This window comes from Podarcis vaucheri (assembly GCF_965113315.1).
Source record: "Podarcis vaucheri genome assembly, chromosome: 8".
Classification (NCBI taxonomy): Eukaryota; Metazoa; Chordata; class Lepidosauria; order Squamata; family Lacertidae; genus Podarcis; species Podarcis vaucheri.
Genome location: NC_138766.1, coordinates 52,818,885 through 52,839,714, shown reverse-complemented (window position 1 = coordinate 52,839,714; position 20,830 = coordinate 52,818,885). Strand labels below are relative to the sequence as shown.

General features: G+C 47.5%; 1 protein-coding gene and 1 long non-coding RNA gene across 6 annotated transcripts in view; one reads left to right on the top strand and one right to left on the bottom strand.

Moving 5' to 3' along the window:
* The first annotated feature begins 2,340 nt into the window (after positions 1 to 2,340).
* NOL4 (nucleolar protein 4) overlaps positions 2,341 to 20,830 on the top strand; it is a 110,151-nt gene continuing 91,661 nt past the window's right edge. The window contains exon 1 of one of the 3 annotated variants that reach the window (XM_082234819.1): positions 2,341 to 4,703. In XM_082234819.1, the coding sequence (XP_082090945.1) occupies positions 4,425 to 4,703 (279 nt within the window). In that variant the 5' untranslated portion in view covers positions 2,341 to 4,424. Of the gene's footprint in view, positions 4,704 to 5,441; positions 5,555 to 20,830 lie in introns of those variants that run through there. The other 2 variants (XM_082234818.1, XM_082234821.1) reach the window with 2 other exon arrangements.
* Positions 7,816 to 20,664, bottom strand: LOC309539226. Of its 3 annotated transcripts, XR_014222779.1 has the most exons (4): positions 20,200 to 20,664; positions 19,374 to 19,466; positions 12,185 to 12,236; positions 8,100 to 8,432 (listed from the first exon to the last, which is right to left on the bottom strand). It is a non-coding gene; the product is annotated as an uncharacterized lncRNA (long non-coding RNA). The 3 variants fall into 3 exon arrangements; XR_014222778.1 differs by lacking the exons at positions 8,100 to 8,432; positions 12,185 to 12,236 and adding an exon at positions 7,816 to 7,948 and having other exon boundaries at positions 19,388 to 19,466; XR_014222780.1 differs by lacking the exon at positions 12,185 to 12,236 and having other exon boundaries at positions 19,388 to 19,466.

Here is a 20,830-nt window from a genome sequence, read left to right as displayed (position 1 = left end):
AGTAGAAAGGAGGGTATGGGACAAAAAGCAGAGAGGAAAGCTGAACTTGATGCATTGATGGAAAGAGGAGGGTGTGGGGGAACCTCCTGCAAGAAATCAGTTCAGACAACGGGCAAGCAGAATCTGTCTCTCCCCTGGCAGCTGATTGGGTGGGGAGAGGGAGAGAGGAGAGAGGGAAGGAGGTGGCAGAAAAAGAAAGGGGTGATTCTCTCCACTTTGGGCTATGGTCCCACCCACTGCTGGTATGCAGACCCTGATGAATTACCTCATGAACCTGACCAGGTGTGTCAAACTGGCCACTGAACTAAATCCAAGCTAGAACATCTTGAGCCACTGATGAAGCTGGTAAGTACATAAAGATGGCATATAGCCTATACAGTGGTACCTCGGGTTACATACGCTTCAGGTTACATACGCTTCAGGTTACAGACTCTGCTAACCCAGAAATAGTGCTTCAGGTTAAGAACTTTGCTTCAAGATGAGAACAGAAATTGGGCTCCGACAGTGGTGCTTCAGGTTAAGAACAGTTTCAGGTTAAGAATGGACCTCCGGAACGAATTAAGTACTTAACCCAAGGTACCACTGTACTTTGAAATACAGAGCTGAGAGCGTAGCCCAGTGGACAATGATGATTATGACCTGGGGTCAAATCCTGACTTCAGTCATGACCTTACCAAATGATCCTTGGGAAGTCAGGTAAGATTTTAGTATGTGATGTTGTATTGTGTTTTTACTGAGGCAACCCAATCAGATGGGTGGCATCATCATCATCATGACAGCCTATGTGGTCATTTGGGATGCGGGTGACGCTGTGGTCTAAACCACTGAGCTTAGGGTTTGCCAATTGGAAGGTTGGCAGTTTGTCGGTCCCAGCTCCTGCCAACCTAGCAGTTCGAAAGCATGTCAAAGTACAAGTAAATAGGTACTGCTCTGGCAGGAAGGTAAATGGCATTTCTGTGCGCTACTCTGGTTTTACCAGAAGCGGATTAGTTATGCTAGTCACATGACCCAGAAAAACTGTCTGCGGACAAACGTTGGTTCCTTCGGCCAGTAAAGCGAGATGAGTGCCACAACCCCAGAGTCCTTTGCGACTGGACCTAACTGTCAGGGGTCCTTTATCTTTTATGTGGTCATCATCTGAACACTAAGTGTTCTTCTCACACTCCAAAGGATATTGAGCTCTAGGACTTTCCACATCCTCATTGAGTAGCTTTGCCTCACATTTTCTGCCCTACAAAAATAATTTTCATCTTAGGCATGAAGAGTCCCACTGATACCAGAAGAATTTACTTGTGAGGAAAATGTCCAAAGTTTTTGGTTTCGTGGGGAAGCTCCTTCCTAGTGCAAGAATTGCAGCTCTAAACAGCCTTATGGGAAAGGCAGGAACTGAACTCTCTCCGGAGTTCCCTCCCTGCACTTACCAGGTGAGCAACATCCTTGTACCAGAAGAGACATCCTAATGGAGACCTCCCCACAACACACACCCGATGGCATCCCCCCCCTCCCTGTCAACAGCAAGTGTGCATTGGCTCTTGGAGACGGAGAACTGAGCACGGGTCCATTTGAAGGCAGGACTGGTCCACGTGCTTTGTTTTGCAAAGGTACCCGCTAGCGGCAACAGCAAAGGATGCCTTGGCTGTACAGTACGGCGACGGAGGCAGCAGCCCTCCATGCTTGCGGGCCACAGAGGGGTCCACGGGGGCCAGATTCCCGTCAGATTCATCGTCCTTTCCCCCCTCTCTCAGTCATCAACGACAACAAAAGTGGCAAAGAGGAGGTGGACGGCGGAGCGGCGGAGCTGAGAGCTTGCAGGTTGCTAAGGGGGCGGCTGCGGCTGCGGGAGGAGCCCTGCAAGTTAACAAGAATCCACTCGGGACTCTTGGCTCACCGGACTCCGAGTGGGGGGAGCTGCCTCCTACACACACACACACACACACACACACACACACACCCTGCCAGTCTCCTGCAGCTGGTCCTCTCGCTCATTTGTTGCTCCAATAAGCAATAATTAGGTCCTAAGCTAATGACGTGTCAGCTGATCTGATGGGAGGGAGGTGGAAGGGGGGGACTTAGGGGAGAGAGAGAGAGAGAAAGAGGGAGGCTAAGCTAGGCTAGACCAGGAGAAATCTCCATGGAAACGCTCCCCTCGCACGCCCCTCCCCCTTCCCCCCACCTGGCTGTGGCGGGGAGGGTGGTGGAGCGGCCTCCTCCTCCGCCTTCCGCCGGCTCCCCTGCGCCACCTTGCCGCCCGCCGCTCGGGCCAGCCCCGCCCGCCTGCGCGGCGCTCTCCAACCTGCCGCCGCCCGCCCGCAGCATGCGCGAGCCCGGCATCCCTAAATGGGACAATTCTGTCCGTCACGTCGCCGCTCCGCCGTCTCCACAGAAACTTTTGTCCCGCTGGCCAATCAGCGGAGGGCGGCCAAGGAGCGGGGAGGCGAGGCGGGGAGCCGACGCGGGAGAGAAGGGCTTTGGCGAGGAGCTTTTGCTCGCGCTCGGCTCGCGCTGCCGGCTGTCAGTCCCGGTTCCTGCGCCGCGAGACCTTCTAGTAGAGCCGCTGAGCAGAGAGAGCGGCTGGCAGAGAGGGAGGCGGGGGAAGGAGGGAGGGAGAGAGAGACTGAGGGAGCGAGCGGGGTGGGGGGAGGAGGGGGGAGAGGAGGAGGAGGAGGAGGCGGGAGAGGCAGGCGGGCACTGTCCATTTCGCAAGTGCCTGCCTGGGACAAGGCTGAGGCGCGGCGCGCGCGCAAGGTGCCAGGCGGCCCATTCATTTACCTCACGGCGCCTTTCGGATGGAGGGAGAGCCGTGGAGAGGGGAGGGAGAGCAGCTCGGTGCCTTCCCCTCAGCCCCCACGGCAACGAGCCATAGGAGGGTCTGAGAGAGGGAGCTGGGATTGGCGTGTGAGGTGACCAGAGAGAGAGAGAGAGGAGCCAGGACTGGACGGGTCCGGGAGCCATGAGAGAGAAGACGCGCGCAGAGAGACAGAGTGGGAGTGTGTCTGGGCTCGCGCGGCGGAGAGGCGGAGGAGGCGGAGGCGGAGGAGGGGAACTCCCTTTCCCGGGCGGCGAATAGGTGTCGGATGGAGCAGCTGCCGCCTGCCTTCGCCAGCTCGGAGGGTCGTCGTCGCGAGGCGCTGGCAACGGGGCTCCCGAGGAGGAGAGGGGGCTCGGCGGCGCGGCCCACAGGCGGCGAGGGTTTCAAGGGGTAACGGAAACGGGGGCCAAGGCAGGGACAATAATCGAGGCTGCTCCGAGCAGGGAGGGAAGGAGGCGGCGGCGAGGAAACGGGCGGCGCTGGTTCTCCATCAAGCATCCGGACGCCAAACTTCCTCGAACGCCTCGCAGCCGGGGGAGACCACCAGATACCTTCGGCTGGACGAGTCGCTAAATGGGCGAAAAGCCGTTTTTACATGCGCAGCCCCACCGCCGGCCGCCATCCGCCGGCCAACATCCTCCCAGAACTCAGCTCGCCCTCCTTTGGTCCCAAGCCTAATTTTTGTACCTTCCGAAGGGTCGAGGTTATTATCATCATTATTCTTTTACTCGGTTTAGTGGGATTTCCCCACCCCCCAAAAAATAGCTAAATAAAGCCTGCGAGGATGATCTGTCAAGATTTCTCTCGGTGATGCACCCTGGATTTGTTAGGCAGGAAAGAACTTTCTATCCCACCAACAGCTTCCCACCCAAAGCATGGAGCCCTAAGATGGAATAAAGGAGAAGAGAAGAAGAGAGACCCGCTTGCCCTTCAGCGTTTTCCTCCATCCTGCGTGGAGAGGCTGCTTGTGGGAGAAGCAGGGTCCTCCCGGACAGACACAGGAAGGCAGCCCAGGGTTGGCTGGCTGGGGTGGAGGGTGGGCTTTTCTCTCTGCCCCCCCTCCCTCCAACCTGCACCATCCAGGCTGAAGCGGATGCCCGGGAGAGAAGAATCCGACTCCATGATCTGTCCTTTCGCTCTCCCTTTCCTTTTTTCTTCGCGGAGCTAGGGTCCATGTCTTCGGGGCCATAAAGGCGCAACCCTCGGGGGTGGGGGGAGAGGCGCTGCTGGAGACGCTGGGATAGTCCTGCCGGCCACAAGATTAAAGGGACGGATCACGTACTGAGGAAGCAAGACCCGGTTGCCTGGTGGATGTGAGGAGGAGGGGTGGCGGTTGGGATGATCAAGTTGAAAAATGATCAGGACTGCTGAGCCACTCTGGAATTGATCGCCCAGCCCCTCATCCACCCCGATCGCTCCTCCAGCAAAGAAAGGGGGGAGGCGACCCCCCCAGCAGACACACACGCACACACCCCAGCCACCCCCACCCCTCAGCCCTCTCTAGGGTGTGATTGTCGCGGGACCTCCTCCTCCTGGTTGCATCTTCCTCCTCCATGAGCCCGGGGTGAACAGGTGCCCCGGTCCGCTTTGGGGGTGTGTGTCTCGCCCGGGGACGATGGAGAGCGGCGACCGGGACATGTACCGCCAGTTCCAGGACTGGTGCCTCCGGACTTACGGGGACTCGGGCAAAACCAAGACGGTGACCCGCAAGAAATACGAGCGGATTGTCCAGCTGCTGAACGGCTCCGAGAGCAGCTCCACGGATAACGCCAAATTCAAATTCTGGGTCAAATCCAAAGGCTTCCAGCTCGGCCATCCGGACGAGGTCAGCGGGGCTGGCGCTGGTGGCGGCGGCGGAGGGAAGCAAGTGCTCTACGTGCCGGTCAAGACCACGGTGAGTCGAGAAATTGCCTGCCTTGTTTGGGAGCCGCACCGGGGAGGGAGAGTGGCGAGCAGCAGCAGCAGCTGCCGCCCCATCGCGGCCACCCGTGGGCTCCGGCTGCTCGCCTCCCTCCGCCCCCTCCTCCTCCCCCCGCCCCCCAATCTCCAGCCAGCGCTGCCTTTGCCTGGCACCTTCTGCAAGGCTCTGGGCTTTGTGCGCCTCCCTTCCCTTCTTTCCCTGCGCAGCCAACGCACCAAGCACACCCTGAGCGCGATCGCCCTCCTGCCTTTCCCTTGCCATGATCCCCTTTCTGTCGTTGTTGGGGGCGGCCTCTTCCCTTCGCCTCCCGGGGCTGAGAGGGGGCGTCGTGGGGGTGGGGGCTGCTGGGGGGGCGGCGTGTCCTACGCCTCCGCGCTCCCCATCTGAGACGAGTTCCGAGCGAGAAAGCACCGCGGGTCCTTCTTGGCACAAAGCGGGGCGGCCCTTGGCTTGGGGCTTTCCCCGGGATAGCAGCTTGTGTTTTTCCCCTTCATTGTTAGCCCATATCCCTCTGAGCATCGGGGAGATGTGCTCGGCTCACTGCAGAAAGCAGAGGGCAGGGGGGAATCAACAAAAGAGCTGTAGGCTTTTGCACATGACCGAATGGGGGAATTGGTTGGTCTCTCCCCCCCCCGCCCTCCCCGCTTGTTCAAGTCTCACTTGATGCCAGCCCAGAAGTATTGTGAGCCTTCCAGAGGTTGGAGGCTGAAAAGCTAGCTGCAGATCTCACAGCAGAAGTGCTATTATGCTGGGTTGTGGTGGTAGTGGTGGCGGCAGGAGCAACAGAATTTCCTGGTTCAGAAGATGGGAACTGTTGGTTACAAGTAGGTTTGCATTCTCCTCTCCTTCCTTTAGTTTTTCTTGATTTCCAAGCTTTGCCTTTTACTCTGGTTTGTGGAAGTGTGTGCAATAGCAAAAACTTTACCTTTGGCATTCGGAGTTAATGAAACACATTTTTGTTGTTGGACTAAGAAAAAGTGTCCTGGCTCTCATTTTTCTTTTTTGACACTGTGAAAGATTTTGTAGAATGTATTTAAGATGTGGCTGTAGAATGCTAGGATTCCATGTGCTTTTTTTAATCACCAGCAGCAAATCAAGATACAGTATTTGTATGCCAGTGGCCATGGTTAATGAAATAAGTATGAAATAATACTAAATGTCTTAAAGTAATGGGAAATAATTTATACAGTGTTTATTATTTTATGGTTTCAGGATTTCAGCTACCTATTGGGATTACTTTGTAAAAGTTTTGTACCTTTGGGACACTCCACTGAGCACTCCTGCATAAATCCATTTATTTCAAAAGTGGATTTTATCCACTATAAACCTGTATCCAGACTATTTACTATGGTTCAAGTACCTAATCTCATAAAAATAAAGTATAACCAAATTTCAAGAAAAGCTCAACTAATATACTTTCGTATCTATGCTGATTAATTCAGTTAATGCTGATTAACTGGAATAGCATTGCAGGAAGCATCTTTTATGTCTCATAGCATCTTTCTTGAAAAGCTACAGGTAAACTCATGTTTGAAGGAAGATGGAATTCATGGATAGCCTTAGAAAAAATAGTTTACATGTAAAGATAAAGCATTATTCTTGGACTTTATGGCTGTATTCCTATGCACACTTATCTGGGAGTAAGTACCACTGAATTCAACAGAGTTTACTTCTGAGTAGGCATATTTAGGATTGCATTGTATAAATGACATACATCTGCATTAACTAAGTCCATATTTGTGCTGTTTCTAAAGGGTTTTGCATATCCCCACTCTTTTGGCTCATGCTTCTGTCACAATTTGATGCCCATAATTTATCTTGATATACTCACCTACTAAACATAGTTTCACCTAAGCATTTGTCTGCTTGAAAAGCTCAGAAAAGCACAGAACAATCCTATACTCAATCCTTTACTCAAGAGTTCAGTGAAACTTTCTCCCAGGTGTGTGTAGGTTTGCGGCAACAATGTTGGAAATGATCACCTCTACAACAGTGCAGTAATGGGGGAACAAAACTATAAAAAGGCCCATCACATTTCTATATTACATAAAATGGCCCAAATCCAATGCAGGTTGGTATATGCCCATGCATGTCTGTGCACTGGACTGTGCCCAGTACACACTACTCTGTACTATCAGTAGCACAATGGGACAGTGTGTCTGGCTGTTAACCAGAAGGTTGGTGGTTTGAACCCACCCAAGGCAGCTGTGGGCAAGATTCCTGCATTGCAGGGGGTTGGGCTAGATGACCCTCAGGGTCCCCTCCAACTCCACAATTCTATGATTCAAATCTAACAGCATTCCTTGCATTGGTAAAATATTCAATCTTGAGTGCATGCAAATATTTAGTTTCCTAAATCCGCTCCATAACAGAAATTTCAAACAGCATGCACAGATGTTACTGAATCATGATTACCTCAAACTTCATATCCCCATTCACAAGGATGCATCAATTGTTTAAGGACAAGATTTTTTCTAATGTGCACTCAGTGCTCAAAGTGGAAGTGAAGTGGAATGGTTTCATTTCAAATTATGCCAGCCTCAATAACATCCATTGGAAGAAATAAGGTGGTTTGGAGGCAGCCTGAAAAGATGTGGGATAGCATCTTACTCCTTTTGAAGCACTGGGCATGCTGGAGCTGGATACATATCAATGGTTGACTTTGGAAGTGTTTTCAGTGTCACTTTGCTATTAACATTTATGTGAAGTCATTCAAGTTTACTCACTGGCACCATGGACAGAAGCTTCACTCTGTTTCGTAGCATCTCATTCATCCCAATATATCCAGTGGCCATAGAAGAGTTTAATCACATACTATCACTCCTTGTTAACTCTTCTGTCTGATTGCTGCATACACTTGACAATGTTGTCACATATATATCTGTTGCTACAGTGCACAGAGACAGTAACTTCCATACTATATAATCAAAAAACTTTTCCCACTACCAGAAAAGTCATTGTAGTGTACAGTATTTCATTTTAAAAAATCAAACACTATTGATAATTCTGGTCAGTACAGAATTAACAGATGCACAAAATAACATTTTTAACATCAAAGCAATTGGCTTGATGAAAAATTAATATGCAAACCACCTTCATTGTCCAGAATTATTCTCTCCTTGAAGCTTTAAGGTTTGTTGCTCAGCTTTGCTGTCAGGCAGAGAGATTTGCTCCTGAAGGTTCTGTAATCCACTGCTGCTGGTAATTAGACATCATTACTGCTGCATTAAAGGGAAAGAGAGAAGGGGAGAGGACAGGCTGGGGCTAATTAACTACTTGATTTTAATGAAAGAAAGAGAGACTGATAGCAGGTGGGAGTTTGCACCGGAACAGACCAGACAAGCAACACAGACTTCACTGAAGCAAGAATAACTTGCAGGCATACAGTAGCAATGCCCTTATCTGTTTATTAAATGGCATGGGCAGCAAATGAAATACAAAGGCCTGAACATATATTATATCTAGTTTGCTGTTGCATGTTGGTGAACACCTCAGGCTCCCAGGGCCTCATTCAGTTTAAACAGCATGCAGAGAAAGGGAATATTTAGCTTGTTGAATGCTGATTTAATTTATTTCAGTGTCTCAGTCTTCTGGAGAGCAAAAGGAGCAAATCAGTCTCCCTGTTTTCACATCCCTCTGTGGTGTAGGAGATGCACTCTTGGTCACCAGGCAACAACATCCGGCAATACGGCCATTTTAGGTCTACAGTGGGACAACACACAGTGGAGTATTTATATGTGCAGCTCAATGAATAATATACTGTACCTCTGCTAACTCTTCCCACTGTTGTTCTTTTGTCATCTGCTCTCTTTCATGAAGCCCAAACTGCAGTTTATGAGAACAGTGAAATGATGCCTAATCAAGAGGCTTTACTTGAAAGCATAAGACAGAGAAATATGCCAAATGGCTGACAATAATTAGTTTAAAGTTTTTATACTTGATACTCACAGTCACTTAGCAACACATAACACTATCCTTAGTGTGACTGGTGAAATTCTACAGATAATTTTATGAACCGCTTATATGAGATTTCTGACTAAATTAGTATTTATGTTTGAAAATAAAATTGGAAAGAATGAAAAACATCAGTGATGTTATGTGGTAATGGTACAAATTATAGTATCCGGCTTGAAATCAAATGTTCTCATGTGTACAGAATGATGTGCCAAGGATGTGAATTCAGGTCTATGGTCTAGAGCAGGCATGGCCAAACTTGGCCCTCCAGCTGTTTTGGGACTACAACTCCCATCACCCTTAGCTAACAGGACCAGTGGTCAGGGATGATGGGGATTGTAGTCCCAAAACAGCTGGAGGGCCGAGTTTGGCCATGCCTGCTAGAGTTCAAACATTTGTGAATTAGTTAGGGGTGGGGCCACAAATCAGCAGTTCAGGATAAGCAATGAGGGCCAGGTGAAATACTATATGAAAGCAGACAGTCCTCTTGATCCCTATTTGAGAGAAATATTTGTATCCTGCTATCTTTTGTGTAAGTAACTATGTGGATGTTATGCCACTAGTTCAGAAGTGTGTGCTGGTGAAGGTCTAATTAATGGATTCCGCAGACCAATATTTTGGTTACCCTAGCATAAAAGTTGTTGGAGTTTAAATTGCACTTTAAAAGGAAATTAAGTTGCATATGATTCAGTAGTCCAGTTTGTAACTGCTTAAGATGTGGGGTGTCAAAAATTATGCCAGTACAACTACACAAGAGTTGTGGTGATATTATGATGCTATTGCAGACACACCATCTGCACAAATGCATAGAATTGGACTGCTAGCCATGCTCCTTATAAAAATATGTATCTTTATTATAAACTCTCCCCTTTAACTTGCAGTGATAACTGTAAAGAGCAAAGAAGTTTGTGAAATACTTATAAAGAAAACTATTAACATACAGGACTTTAACATGCCACAAGTGTCAGCACAACAATACAATAGTGGGAATGTTATTGAAGGTTTGTAAATATGCATCTTGGGGTTCCTATTATTTTTCAACAATAGATCAGTAGTAGAATAGAGGCAGAGTTCCAGGTCAATTTCTGGCATATCCTGTCAGGGATGGGAAAGACTCCAGTCTGAATCTCTAGAAAGCTGCTATCAGTGTACAAGGCAACTTCCTAATAATTACCACTCTCTGTTTCTGAGTTCTTAGTCTCTAATGTGTGTTAGAATAATCAATCCTCATGATAGGAGTAAAATGTGTCTATGTGCCACTTGTTAACTAAAAAAGTTAAAGCATTAGTATATAGCTACTCTGTGTTCTGCACCCTCTCTATATAAAAGTTATACTTTTATCTTAAAATTCCATGGAATAATATTTTCACTTTGGCTATGCTTTATACCTCATCTTTATGTCAAACTTGTTCAGTTATGTAAAACTCTTCTAAAGATTGACATGGCTTATTAACTAGTAATTTTTAATGCAGATTTTCACAAATAAGAAAAATCCTTCATTACATGGCTAAATTATAGCCACAAAACTATCTATGGCAGTACTTAAAAAACTATGGTAATTGCAATATTTTAGGATGTAGCTTTCCAAAGAATGTTAGAAAACAAGGATAGACTTTTGTAAATACATGTATATACTAAATCCCTCTTCAAAGGGATTTCACTTTCATTGAAAGTGAAAGTGGGTAGGAATGGTCAAAGTACAAACCAATATGAGGATGTGGAAATACAGTCAATATTTGCCACTGAACTTAGAGCTTAAGGGGGTTCTGGACAGAAAACACAATACATTTACCTCATGAAGAATGTTTATGTTGCATTTAGCAATTAAATGACTGGCATGCAGAACAGAAGTGTGCATGCGTGTGCATATGTTTTTTTGTTTTTATCTACATGCATTTTTACATGTGTTTTTATTTACATGTGTATTTATTTACACCCACCCACACCCACACATTGGGGGTGGTATTTATTCAGCTAAGTTTTACTCAAAGCAGGCCCATTGAAATTAATGAACATGACTAAATTAGCCCTCTTGATTTAAATGGGAGCCTAGGGCTTGCCGATCAGTAGGTCGGCGGTTTGAATCCCCGCGACGGGGTGAGCTCCCATTGCTCAGTCCCTGCTCCTGCCCACCTAGCAGTTCGAAAGCATGTCAAGTGCAAGTAGATAAATAGGTACCGCTCTGGCGGGAAGGTAAACGTTGTTTCCGAGCGCTGCTCTGGTTCTCCAGAAGTAACTTAGTCATGCTGGCCACATGACCTGGAAGCTGTACGCCGGCTCCCTCGGCCAATAAAGCGAGATGAGCACCGCAACCCCAGAGTCAGTCACAACTGGACCTAATGGTCAGGGGTTTCTTTACCTTTACCTTTACTCTGAACAAAACTTAGTTGAGTACCACCTCGTATGTCACTGAATACTAGCTGCACTTGGATCCAGGCTTCCCATAAACATCTAGTTGGCCACTGTGAGAATAGGATGGACTAGATGGGCCTTCAGCCTGGTCCAGCAGCCAGACTCTTCTTATGTTCTTAATAAGAAGCACTTTACTAGTGCAAATCACCATCAAAACAAAGCTTCTGGTCTTCTGTATAACAGTGTGACTACACTTCAGACACTCAATGGCTCTGGGTCTCCAGTGTAGGTGACCAGCAAAGGGAGGGGAAGTAATAGAGGCAGGGCTGTAGCTATACTGCTGGTGGTTCTCTCAGTTAATCTGCTCTCAGTGCCCATTTGGAATTTCCCATCAATCACAAACCCCTGCCTCCAGGGATTCCAGTAATCCTAGACTTTGAGAATCAAGCTGCTCCTGTCTTTGGTTAGAAGTGTGATGAAATGTTGGGAACTGAGGGGTGGAAAAGGTAGAGCTATACTTCCCTTGCAGGAGGCAGAGCTGATCCTTGTGGCTCAGCTCATTCCTTCTGCCTCCATTCACATGAGAGAAGAATTGCTGTTGCCATGGAGGGAGGCAAGGAAGATGATAGATATCTGAATGCACACCCTGTGAAACCCTCTTCAGATGTTCAAGCCCTCACATGATTACAGTCAAGGGGGAAACAGGATCGCACTCACTTGGCTTGCCCCCCTCAGCACATCCTCAATGGCCTGACCCTGCTACTGTCCATGTGTTGGGACTAAAGTCATCAGCTATATGCATGTAGATTCCCTGAATTATTTAGAACCTTGATTGCATGGGATTCTAAGTCACATGGGGAGGTTACACATGCACATTAGGCTCCCTACTTCAGACTTTCAGCTTTAGTGTGTGGACAAGCAATGCGACCAGGCCACTAATGCTACAGGGATAAGGCTAGCAGGCATGCCACCAACATTATGGCCCATGCAATTGTAATCACTTTGGAAGAGAGCTTCCTTTCACTTCAGCTCAGCTGTGTGTAGGGACGTGCTCCACACCAAAAGCACCATAAACCACCAGTTTCTGTTATCTCCCTTGTAGACAGAGACAGTCCTTACTATTCCAGGATTCCCTTTCACTTTCTCACCGAAAAATAAGGCAGTGGCATTCCTAGGATCATTCACCACAGGGGCACAGGCCTAAGCAGAAAATATGGCTTGAGCGAGTGAGTAACAAGTTGGTGATCAGTGAAAAAGTTAAGCAGAAGGAAAACAGCCAAGAGACAGGGGTCCTGTACCGCTGATGACATCATCACCAGAACAAGCAAGTGAAATTATTCATCTCTGTGCTTTGGTTTATCTTTTTTCCTTCTCCTTGTATTCTTTTCCCCATACCTAGTTACTTGTAAAACTTGTTAAAATTAGCAGATTTGTGCAAGAACACCACACATCTACAGTGGTTACTCTTCCAAATGGAAGGAACTTTATCAAAACCAGTATTCCTATTGCTCAAGGCAGAGGAAGTGAGTGTGGAATTTTATCTCTTCTACACAAACTGTGAACTAGTGTTCTGTCAGTGCAAAAAGTTGTGCTTTTGTGTTTATATTATGGTCCCAAATTAATCAACTGTGCAAACTGAGTTCTTATGGGTCCTGTTCTCTGTGATCACCTGTTAATTCTGTTCATTGACTTACTGACCCAAATATTTATTGTCTCTCCACCCGTGTTTTTCTACACACTGCCACCAAAGAAAGCCAATATTTAGTGTATTATACAGAACACCCACAAACTATTATCCACAAATCACTTGTTCTAGATCACCATCGAAGAGTGTTTACAGAAGTTTAGTGATACTCTAGGCCACGAATGACTAACCTATGGCCCCCAGGACATATCCAGCCCCCAAAGGCTTTTCTCACTCCCCGCTTCACAATTTGGTGGTGGTAGCAATGACAGGCCCCCACCCCTGACCCTCACCATCTGATTCTCTGCTGCTTCCTCATTGTGGAGCACCTCTGCAGCATTCAGCAAGCACTTTCTGAAGGGCTTGAGAGAGAGTTTGGGATACAGATCTCTCCCTCCCTGCTCACCAGATTCATCCATTGTATATAATGTGCCCCTCTCTGTATGTACATGTGTGTTCCCTAGTATGTACGCAATATGAATGTGATTATCCTGCTGGGATAGCTCAGTTGGTAGAGCATGAGACTCTTAATCTCAGGGTCGTGGGTTTGAACCCCTTGTTGGGCAAGAGATTCCTGCATTGCAGGGGGTTAGACTAGATGAACTTTGTGGTCCCTTCCAAGTCTACAGTTCTATGATTCTATGCGCGCTTGCTCTGCTGTTTATGTGATGTATATGCAAAATGTGTGTGTGTGGGGGGGGGGTAATGTATGGCATGCCAACTGTGAGGTGGCCACACTCAGTTTTTGACCAGCCATCAAGTTAGAAGGTAGCAATGTAGCCACTTTTCCTGTAGGTGGAGGTGAGGTAGGAAGGAAATCCAGGTGCTTGGGTACCTAGAAAATTGATGATAGTACAAGAATGTTGTAATACTTACTTGGTTTTTGCAGGACTCTTTCTTAAAACTTGAGGCTGTTTCCAAAATATTATGCTGGTTCCTGGGATTTTGAATGACTTTTGTAGCTCTCTTTTAAGGGTCGATTCCACACTACAGCCCTTGAGCACTGTTGAAGGGCTCCTTTTCTACAACTGGTGTTTGCTGGGCTCAACTGGAGCAGCAACACTACCCGGGAAAGGATTCCATCTGCCTCCACCACTGCTTCACCAGCTTGCTGCAGAGTGCCAATTTCCCTTCCCACTGTTAGGAATGTAGGAAGCTGCCTTATACCAAGGTAGAACAAAAGAACATCTAGCCAGTATTGCCCATGCTGACTAGCATTGGCTTTACAGGGTTTGAAAACAAAGTCAAGGTGGCTCATGAATAAAATCCATACTTGCTGCAAGGCCATTTTGCACAGAGACTGGCTGCACTACAGCAGAAGTGCCACCTTGGCCCCGCGACTGTGGGTGCCCAGGGTGTGGGAGACATGCAGCATACATGGCCCTGGTACCAAAAATTGTGGGTGCCTGGCCCCTTCATGAGGAATTTTGTGGGTGCTACGGCACCCAGGGTCCCAGGGAGTTGGCACTTGTGTTCCCAGCCAGGAACTCCATAGCATAGCAAATCTCAACTACGGTTGGTGTCACCATTGATCAGTGCTGACAGCAAGGCTTGCTTGCCAAGAAACAATTAGAACACACTTCAAGGTTCCCAGTTTTTCTGTGGAAGATGTGCCTACCTGCCTCACACTTGATATCACAAATGATGTCAGACACGAGGGAGATGGCTGTGGTTTGGAGGAAATGGCCTCATAGTCAAACTGGTGTCTGTATCAGGTCCAATTTGGCCCAGAGGCTGGAGGTTCCCCACCTCTGGTATAAATGTCTATGGTGAGAGGAACCTGCAACCTAGATGCATGCCACACCACAGAAAGGGCTACTTGATGCAGACCTATTCCTTGTTCACATGCTGTTCAACACTGGAGTGATGAATGCCAGAATATGGCTAAAGTATTCAAGTTTTCAATGGGCTCCCACTCTGTGTGCTAATGCAGTGCTGTGAAGGCTGGCGCCACATATATCTTTAGGTGCCAGGCAAAAACTTTCCTCCATAACCTGTGGTCTTTTAGAAGTGAGTGGATTATTTTATATGTATGGTATTTCTTTTTCCTCTTGGTTTTAATGTACAGCTATCTATGTGGGGTTTACTGTCTGGTTGTAAGTTGCTTTGGGGTACCTGTGACAAGATAAGCTGACTGACTAAATAAATAAATAAATAAATAAGATTAAAAGCAAGCTATCAAAGCTGGCCCAAGATATTATGCTACCTGAGGCACAGGACAAAATGGCACACACATGCATCTGTGCCACATATAGCAGTAAATCTTACTTCAATATTAGTAATGGAGCACTGCAGTGCCCCTGAGAGAGATCAGCAGGGTAATTATAAAGGTGGAGGGCAAGAGGCATGACACACAGCTCTCTTCTCCCAACAGGAGAGTATGGCCAGGGAGCTCAGGAGGAAGAGCTGAGGGGCACCACTGCCTCCTAGCACACCCCACCTGAGGCTGTTCCCTCACTCTGCCAAATAACAGGACAAGCCCTATAAGCTAGTGGAGACAGAAATAAATATTGAAATTTCAGAAAGAGCTTTTACAATTTGAATAAAGTCCTTCTTCATTCTCAATACACCCATGCAGTAGCACAGCAGTTAAGAGAATGAGCTGAGAACTGCATACCCTTGATTCACTTTAACTCAACTGAATTTGACTGGTTGGAAAATAGTAGTCCTTCATCCTCACGTCTAGATTGCAGTGATTACTGAGAATGTACTGATGTTTAAAAAGTCAAGGAAAAAAAATCCATATAAACACAAATGGGCCTCCCGCCATCTATCTATCACTGCATTTAATTGTTATTACTGTGGATTTAGGTGCTTAATGTTTGGAAGTTAGTAATAAAATGTGTCTGCCATTACAGAATATCTATTTGGGACATCAAAACAAAATTTTGCGTAATTTGCTTCACATTTAGAGAGACATATTAAATCTAAATCATAGAAGTTGACTGTGAATCACGAATACATGACCAAAGAAGAGCCTGGGGTCATAGCTCAAAGACACTGAACCCAGCACAGCTCCTGGCTGTTAAGAGTTCTAACTTCAGCATACTGAAACAAAATCTTCTTAGAAATTAGTTCAGCTATTTAAATGCTATATGAAATGCTTGTGAACATTACAACTTCTCACTAAGTTTAGAAGCAGATGGAACTGTTGATGAAAAGGGGTGCAGAGAAGACAGCCCCAACACAATGATACTCAACCGAATGTGTGGATGCTATAGATTAGACAGAGTGGGACATGAATGGAGTGTGTGAATAGTGTGAAATGGTTTGTGAGTGAGAGAATGAATAGTGAATGGACCCAATAGATGTTACAAACAAAAGCCTTATCTGCAAATGTCTATAGGTTCACATCTCTTCTGCCTTTAGCTTCAGACAATGTAGTCCAAACCATGCCAACTCAGAAGTCAGTCCTAATGATTTCAATGAGCCTACTCTAAGACAAAGGGTGTTACATATATTATCATACATGTGCACACGCAGTATATAATAGTTGTTCCTTAATACAAAGCAAATGCCAGGATACAAATCAACAGGCAGTAAGACCAGCCTTTCAATAGTGCTAGCTGAATGCTAATTGTTAGATCATTGCCTGGGGGGACATATTAAGTTGCAACTAACGAGATGCAATCTAAACTTTCTATGAGGGAATTTTTTTTAAAAAATTCTAAATCTGGAATACAGTAAAATAAAAGCACCACTTATCATATGATCCCATAAGGTCCAGTCCGCCCACAGCAATCTGTAGCAGTATTTCATCTTTCTCTTAGCAAAACTTTAGATGACTTAAGAAAACTGTAACAGTAATCAAATTGTTTTATTTCTGGGTTATTATTGAAGGCTGGGGCCAGAGAATAGTGAGGATGAGAAGAGAGGGAGCTGAAAGTGGTAGGACAGAGCCATGATTGTTCATAGTATGTAGACAATTTATTTTATTCTGATCAAGCTGGGTATTCATGTTTTTTATAGTGCTTCAAAAACCTGCAAACCTCTTTGCCAACTGATGAAAGCAAAGCAAGAGATATGCTGTGTATACCAGAGGCGGATTTAGGGTGCTGAGCGTAGTGGGTGCCACAGGCCATCATAATTATGACATGGTGAATTGAGCTAAACAGAAGGTGAGAGGCGAGAGGGCACCAAACTTTGGCCTCACACAGTGCGCCACTGAAATTCGAAACACCACATACTGAATAAAGAAATAACCATTCTGGTCAAATCATAGACATACTGATCCCAAAGCAGAATCTTGAATGAAGCAAAATATTTAATCCCAAACATAACCCACCAGTGTAGGCATTCACATGGATGGAGGCAAGATCAAATGCTTGTTCATCAAACTTAGGGTTCAGGCAAAGCTAGCATAGTGCTCAGGACCACAATACCTCAAGAACTGTCTCTCACCATATAAACCAAGCTGGACTTCGTGATCATCATATGAGGCCTTTCTTCCTCCATGACAGGTCTGGAGGGTGGCCACACAAGAACAGGCCTTTTCTGCAGTGGCCCCCTGTTTGTGAAATGCTCCCCCAAGGGGGGCTTTAGAAACCACACAGAAATGTTTCTCTTCAACCAGGCCTTTGGCTGACTAATATTCTAATGCCTTTTAAATGTGTTTGTGGGAGGCGGGGTTATTCTTTATTTATTTTGTGCTTCTATCCTGTATTTTTTTTTAATCTTCTGAACTGCCCTGAGTTCTTCAGATGAAGGGCAAAATATAAAATCAATCAATCAATTAATTAATAGTCTGGTCTGGATGTAATGGTAATCTAGGGTTCAGGAACCTGCGGCCCTCCAAACATTGTTGGACTCCAACTCCCATGAGCCTCAGTCAGCATGGGCAATAGGGATGTTTGGAGTTGGAGTCCAAGAGCATCTGGAGGGCCACAGGCTCCCTGCCCCCTATATTAAATCAGAGTTAATATGCATAGGCTTGATCCCCTCTCCTCCTCTGGTGCTCTGTGCTGGTGCTGCTGGGACAGTGAGAAGGAAATCAGAAGCAGCCACCTCCGTTCTCAACCAACCAGTTTGTCATTTTGTCTGAACCAGGAAGTGTGGGTAGTTTTCATCATCAGCCACTGTTTGATGTATGTTTGTTTCGACAAGCCCTAATTATAACTAACCATAGTTTGTCTGAATCTGGATGAAGCAACAAACTGCAGTTAGTTGAAAACAGTATTGGATGTGGCATCAAGATGGCAGCTCCCTGCACTGCAGATTGTATGCCTGGGACATGTGAGAAGTCTTATCTGCCCACTCCCACCCAACACATAGAGATTAGTGTCATATTGGGCAACAATCCGCAGTTTAGACTGTGCCCCTTGCAATGATAGTGCTGACATCTCAGATCTACTCTTTGGACTACCAGGCAACAGCACAAGGAATGACACAAATGACTTTTCTCAAATTATCCTTCTGGAATTGTTCACACAGGCACACATAAGTAATCCTTCCCTTCTCCTTCATCTGCACCAGTTTGATTAGGGACTGTGTGGAACAACTCCAATAATATATTCGCTGCAGAGACTGAAGGAAAGAACAGATTTCCCATTTTTTTGTTATTTCTCCCCTAGAAACTAAAGACTTCTTGTCTTGTATCTTGCCCAGGTCTTCCAGTTATATTCCCACAGAAATGGGAGTGGGACCAGATCAAAAACCGAGCGGGGGCATATTAATTAAGGCTGTGAAGGAGTTGCCACAGGCCAAGCGGAAATGGAAAGAGGGGCACATTTAGCTCAGTAACAAAAGTTCTATAACCCCGATTTTAATTAGCACTTGACACTGTGCTTTCCCCCTTCAATAAATACACAATCTGCATACATTCTAACAGAAACAAGATTCAAATAAAAATTCTGAAGGCCATCCAAAATTCTGCAAATTAAGGGTGGAGGAAATAAAGTAATAGATACTTGGACTTTAGTGCTGCTTTGGAAACCAGACTTTTATGTTTGTCTAATATGTTTACTGCAGCCTTTTATACTGTGGTGCTAGTCTTATATAAGAACTGAATTTTATAGTCAAAAACACTACAAAACCTCTGTGCTGGCTAAAATATGTGGTATGTGCATGTGTGTGCAAACTCACACACACTTCACATTTAACTTCAGGTTTTTTGTTTTTTTTTTTGATAAATCTGCCTGCCTGCCTGCCTACTATTGGTTTAGCAAGTGGCAGACAATTCTCTCTCCACCCTCAGTCAATAAGCCATATACTGTAACAACAACAACAAATACGAAAAACCCCCAAAGGGCTTTCAATACTATAGTTCAGATAATTTGTTGGAACTCCAATTTCTCTATGATTTCTCTTGCAAAAAAATACCTGTCTCCCACATCTCACCTGTTTTGCCTAAAACATTAAAATAAAAATGTAGGAAAATGTCTCACACCCTCTGAGCTTATCATACACCTTGGGGGAGATGCACAACAGGATGAATCAAAGGGCTTATTGCTGGCAGCTTAGAAGGGGGCCATATGCTGTGCTTGGCTGCTCTAGTAGTTTCCCTAGGCCAGCCTGACCCACTGCAAGCCTCCCAGGGGCCTTGGCAAAACAAAAGAAAGAACGATGGCAAAAATAAGATGTGGAATACTCTCCTATATGAAGTGTGCAGCGGAGTGAACGAGAACGAAAGCAGCCTTAGTGGCGCTTGGGGGCACAAATTGACACAAACCTGGCCACGAGGAATTAGGGCCGGCTTGCGATCCCGTGCCGCACACTGACTCGGGAGTAAGTCCCGTTGGACGGAGTTACTACAGGAGAAAGAAAGACACTCTGCACAGGATCGGGCTGTAGGGAGTTGGCATACCGCAGGGCGGGGGTGGGGGGGGGTGGAAGCTGCCCATGCCACCGGGTGACACCACTGTGTGCCTTTGTCCCCTTCGCACACCTCGATGCCCTTCATTCGATGCGACTGCCCCTTCTTCCTGCCCGACGCTCCCTTCCTCCTCAAAGCCAGGCTGCAGCTCTGGCATCCGCAGGGTCCGTGGCGTTGCCAGGCTCCTCTCGCCCAACTGTAGCATCTTTCCCGGCGCGATGAACAGAAGCACCCTGGGCGGAGAGGGAGGGAGGAAGGGCCGAGAACAGACGCTCCTCACCCCCTCCCGCCGCCTCCTCCTATCCCGCCGCGCGTGCGTGTGGCGCGGCAGCGGGTCTGCGAGGAGGAGTCCCCAGCCGCGTGCAGGGCAGGCGAAGGCGGCAGCAGCGAGGCTCTGGGGCTGGGACGGCGCGAGGAGGATGGCGGAGGACAGGCGCTGGCCCGGCTGCCTGCTCCCCCCCCTCCCCCTGACTTCGCAGCCATGGCCTGGCACCTGACTCGGGGCATTGGGAGAAGGGGCGGGATGGGAAGGATCGGGGTGGGGGTGGGGGGTTAGGGGCGGGGTGTGTGTGTGTGTGTACACGCGCTGGCGGGGGGGGGGCAGCTTTCTCCCCCTCTCCTTCGTTCTCTCCCTCTCCCTTCCCGTTCCTATAGTAACCCTGAAATACCTCCAGGACACACATAGCTGGGCTCCGAGGCTCCTCTCCGGATTGGCGGAGGCGAGAGGGGGGGAGGGGGAGGAGAGCCGAAGCGCGCGCGGCGCTGGGGCAGGCCCGGCAGCAGAAGGCAGAGCGCGCCCCCTCCCCCTCCGCCCGCCGAGTTCCCATGGCGACTGGGTCGGCGAGCTGCAGCAGGAGCCAGCTGAGCGGCACCTGGACGGGCAGCGAGCGAGCCGGAGCCCAGCCGCCACAGGCGCTGGCTGACAGGAAACACGCCCACGTGCCGACCCCAAACACCCAACAGAACAGGCCGGCCGGCACGCGGTCACCCCCTCCTCCATTTTCCGCTCTCTCTCGTGCTCCCCGCCCCGAGAACTGGTGATGCTGACACATCCCAAACCAGAGAATGGCTTTGCAACTAGATTGACTCAACCAAGGATTGTGGCACAAACAGAGCACAAGCCGACAGAATCAGCGCTGCGTCACAATGCATGCTTTGGCAGCACGGAACGCTCTAACAATCGTTGCGGTTGGGGGGGGGAGGTGGGACCATGAATCATAGAACTGTAGGGTTGGAAGGGAGCACGAGCGTAATCTAGTCCAACCCCCTGCACTGCAGGAATCTTTTGTCCAACGTGGA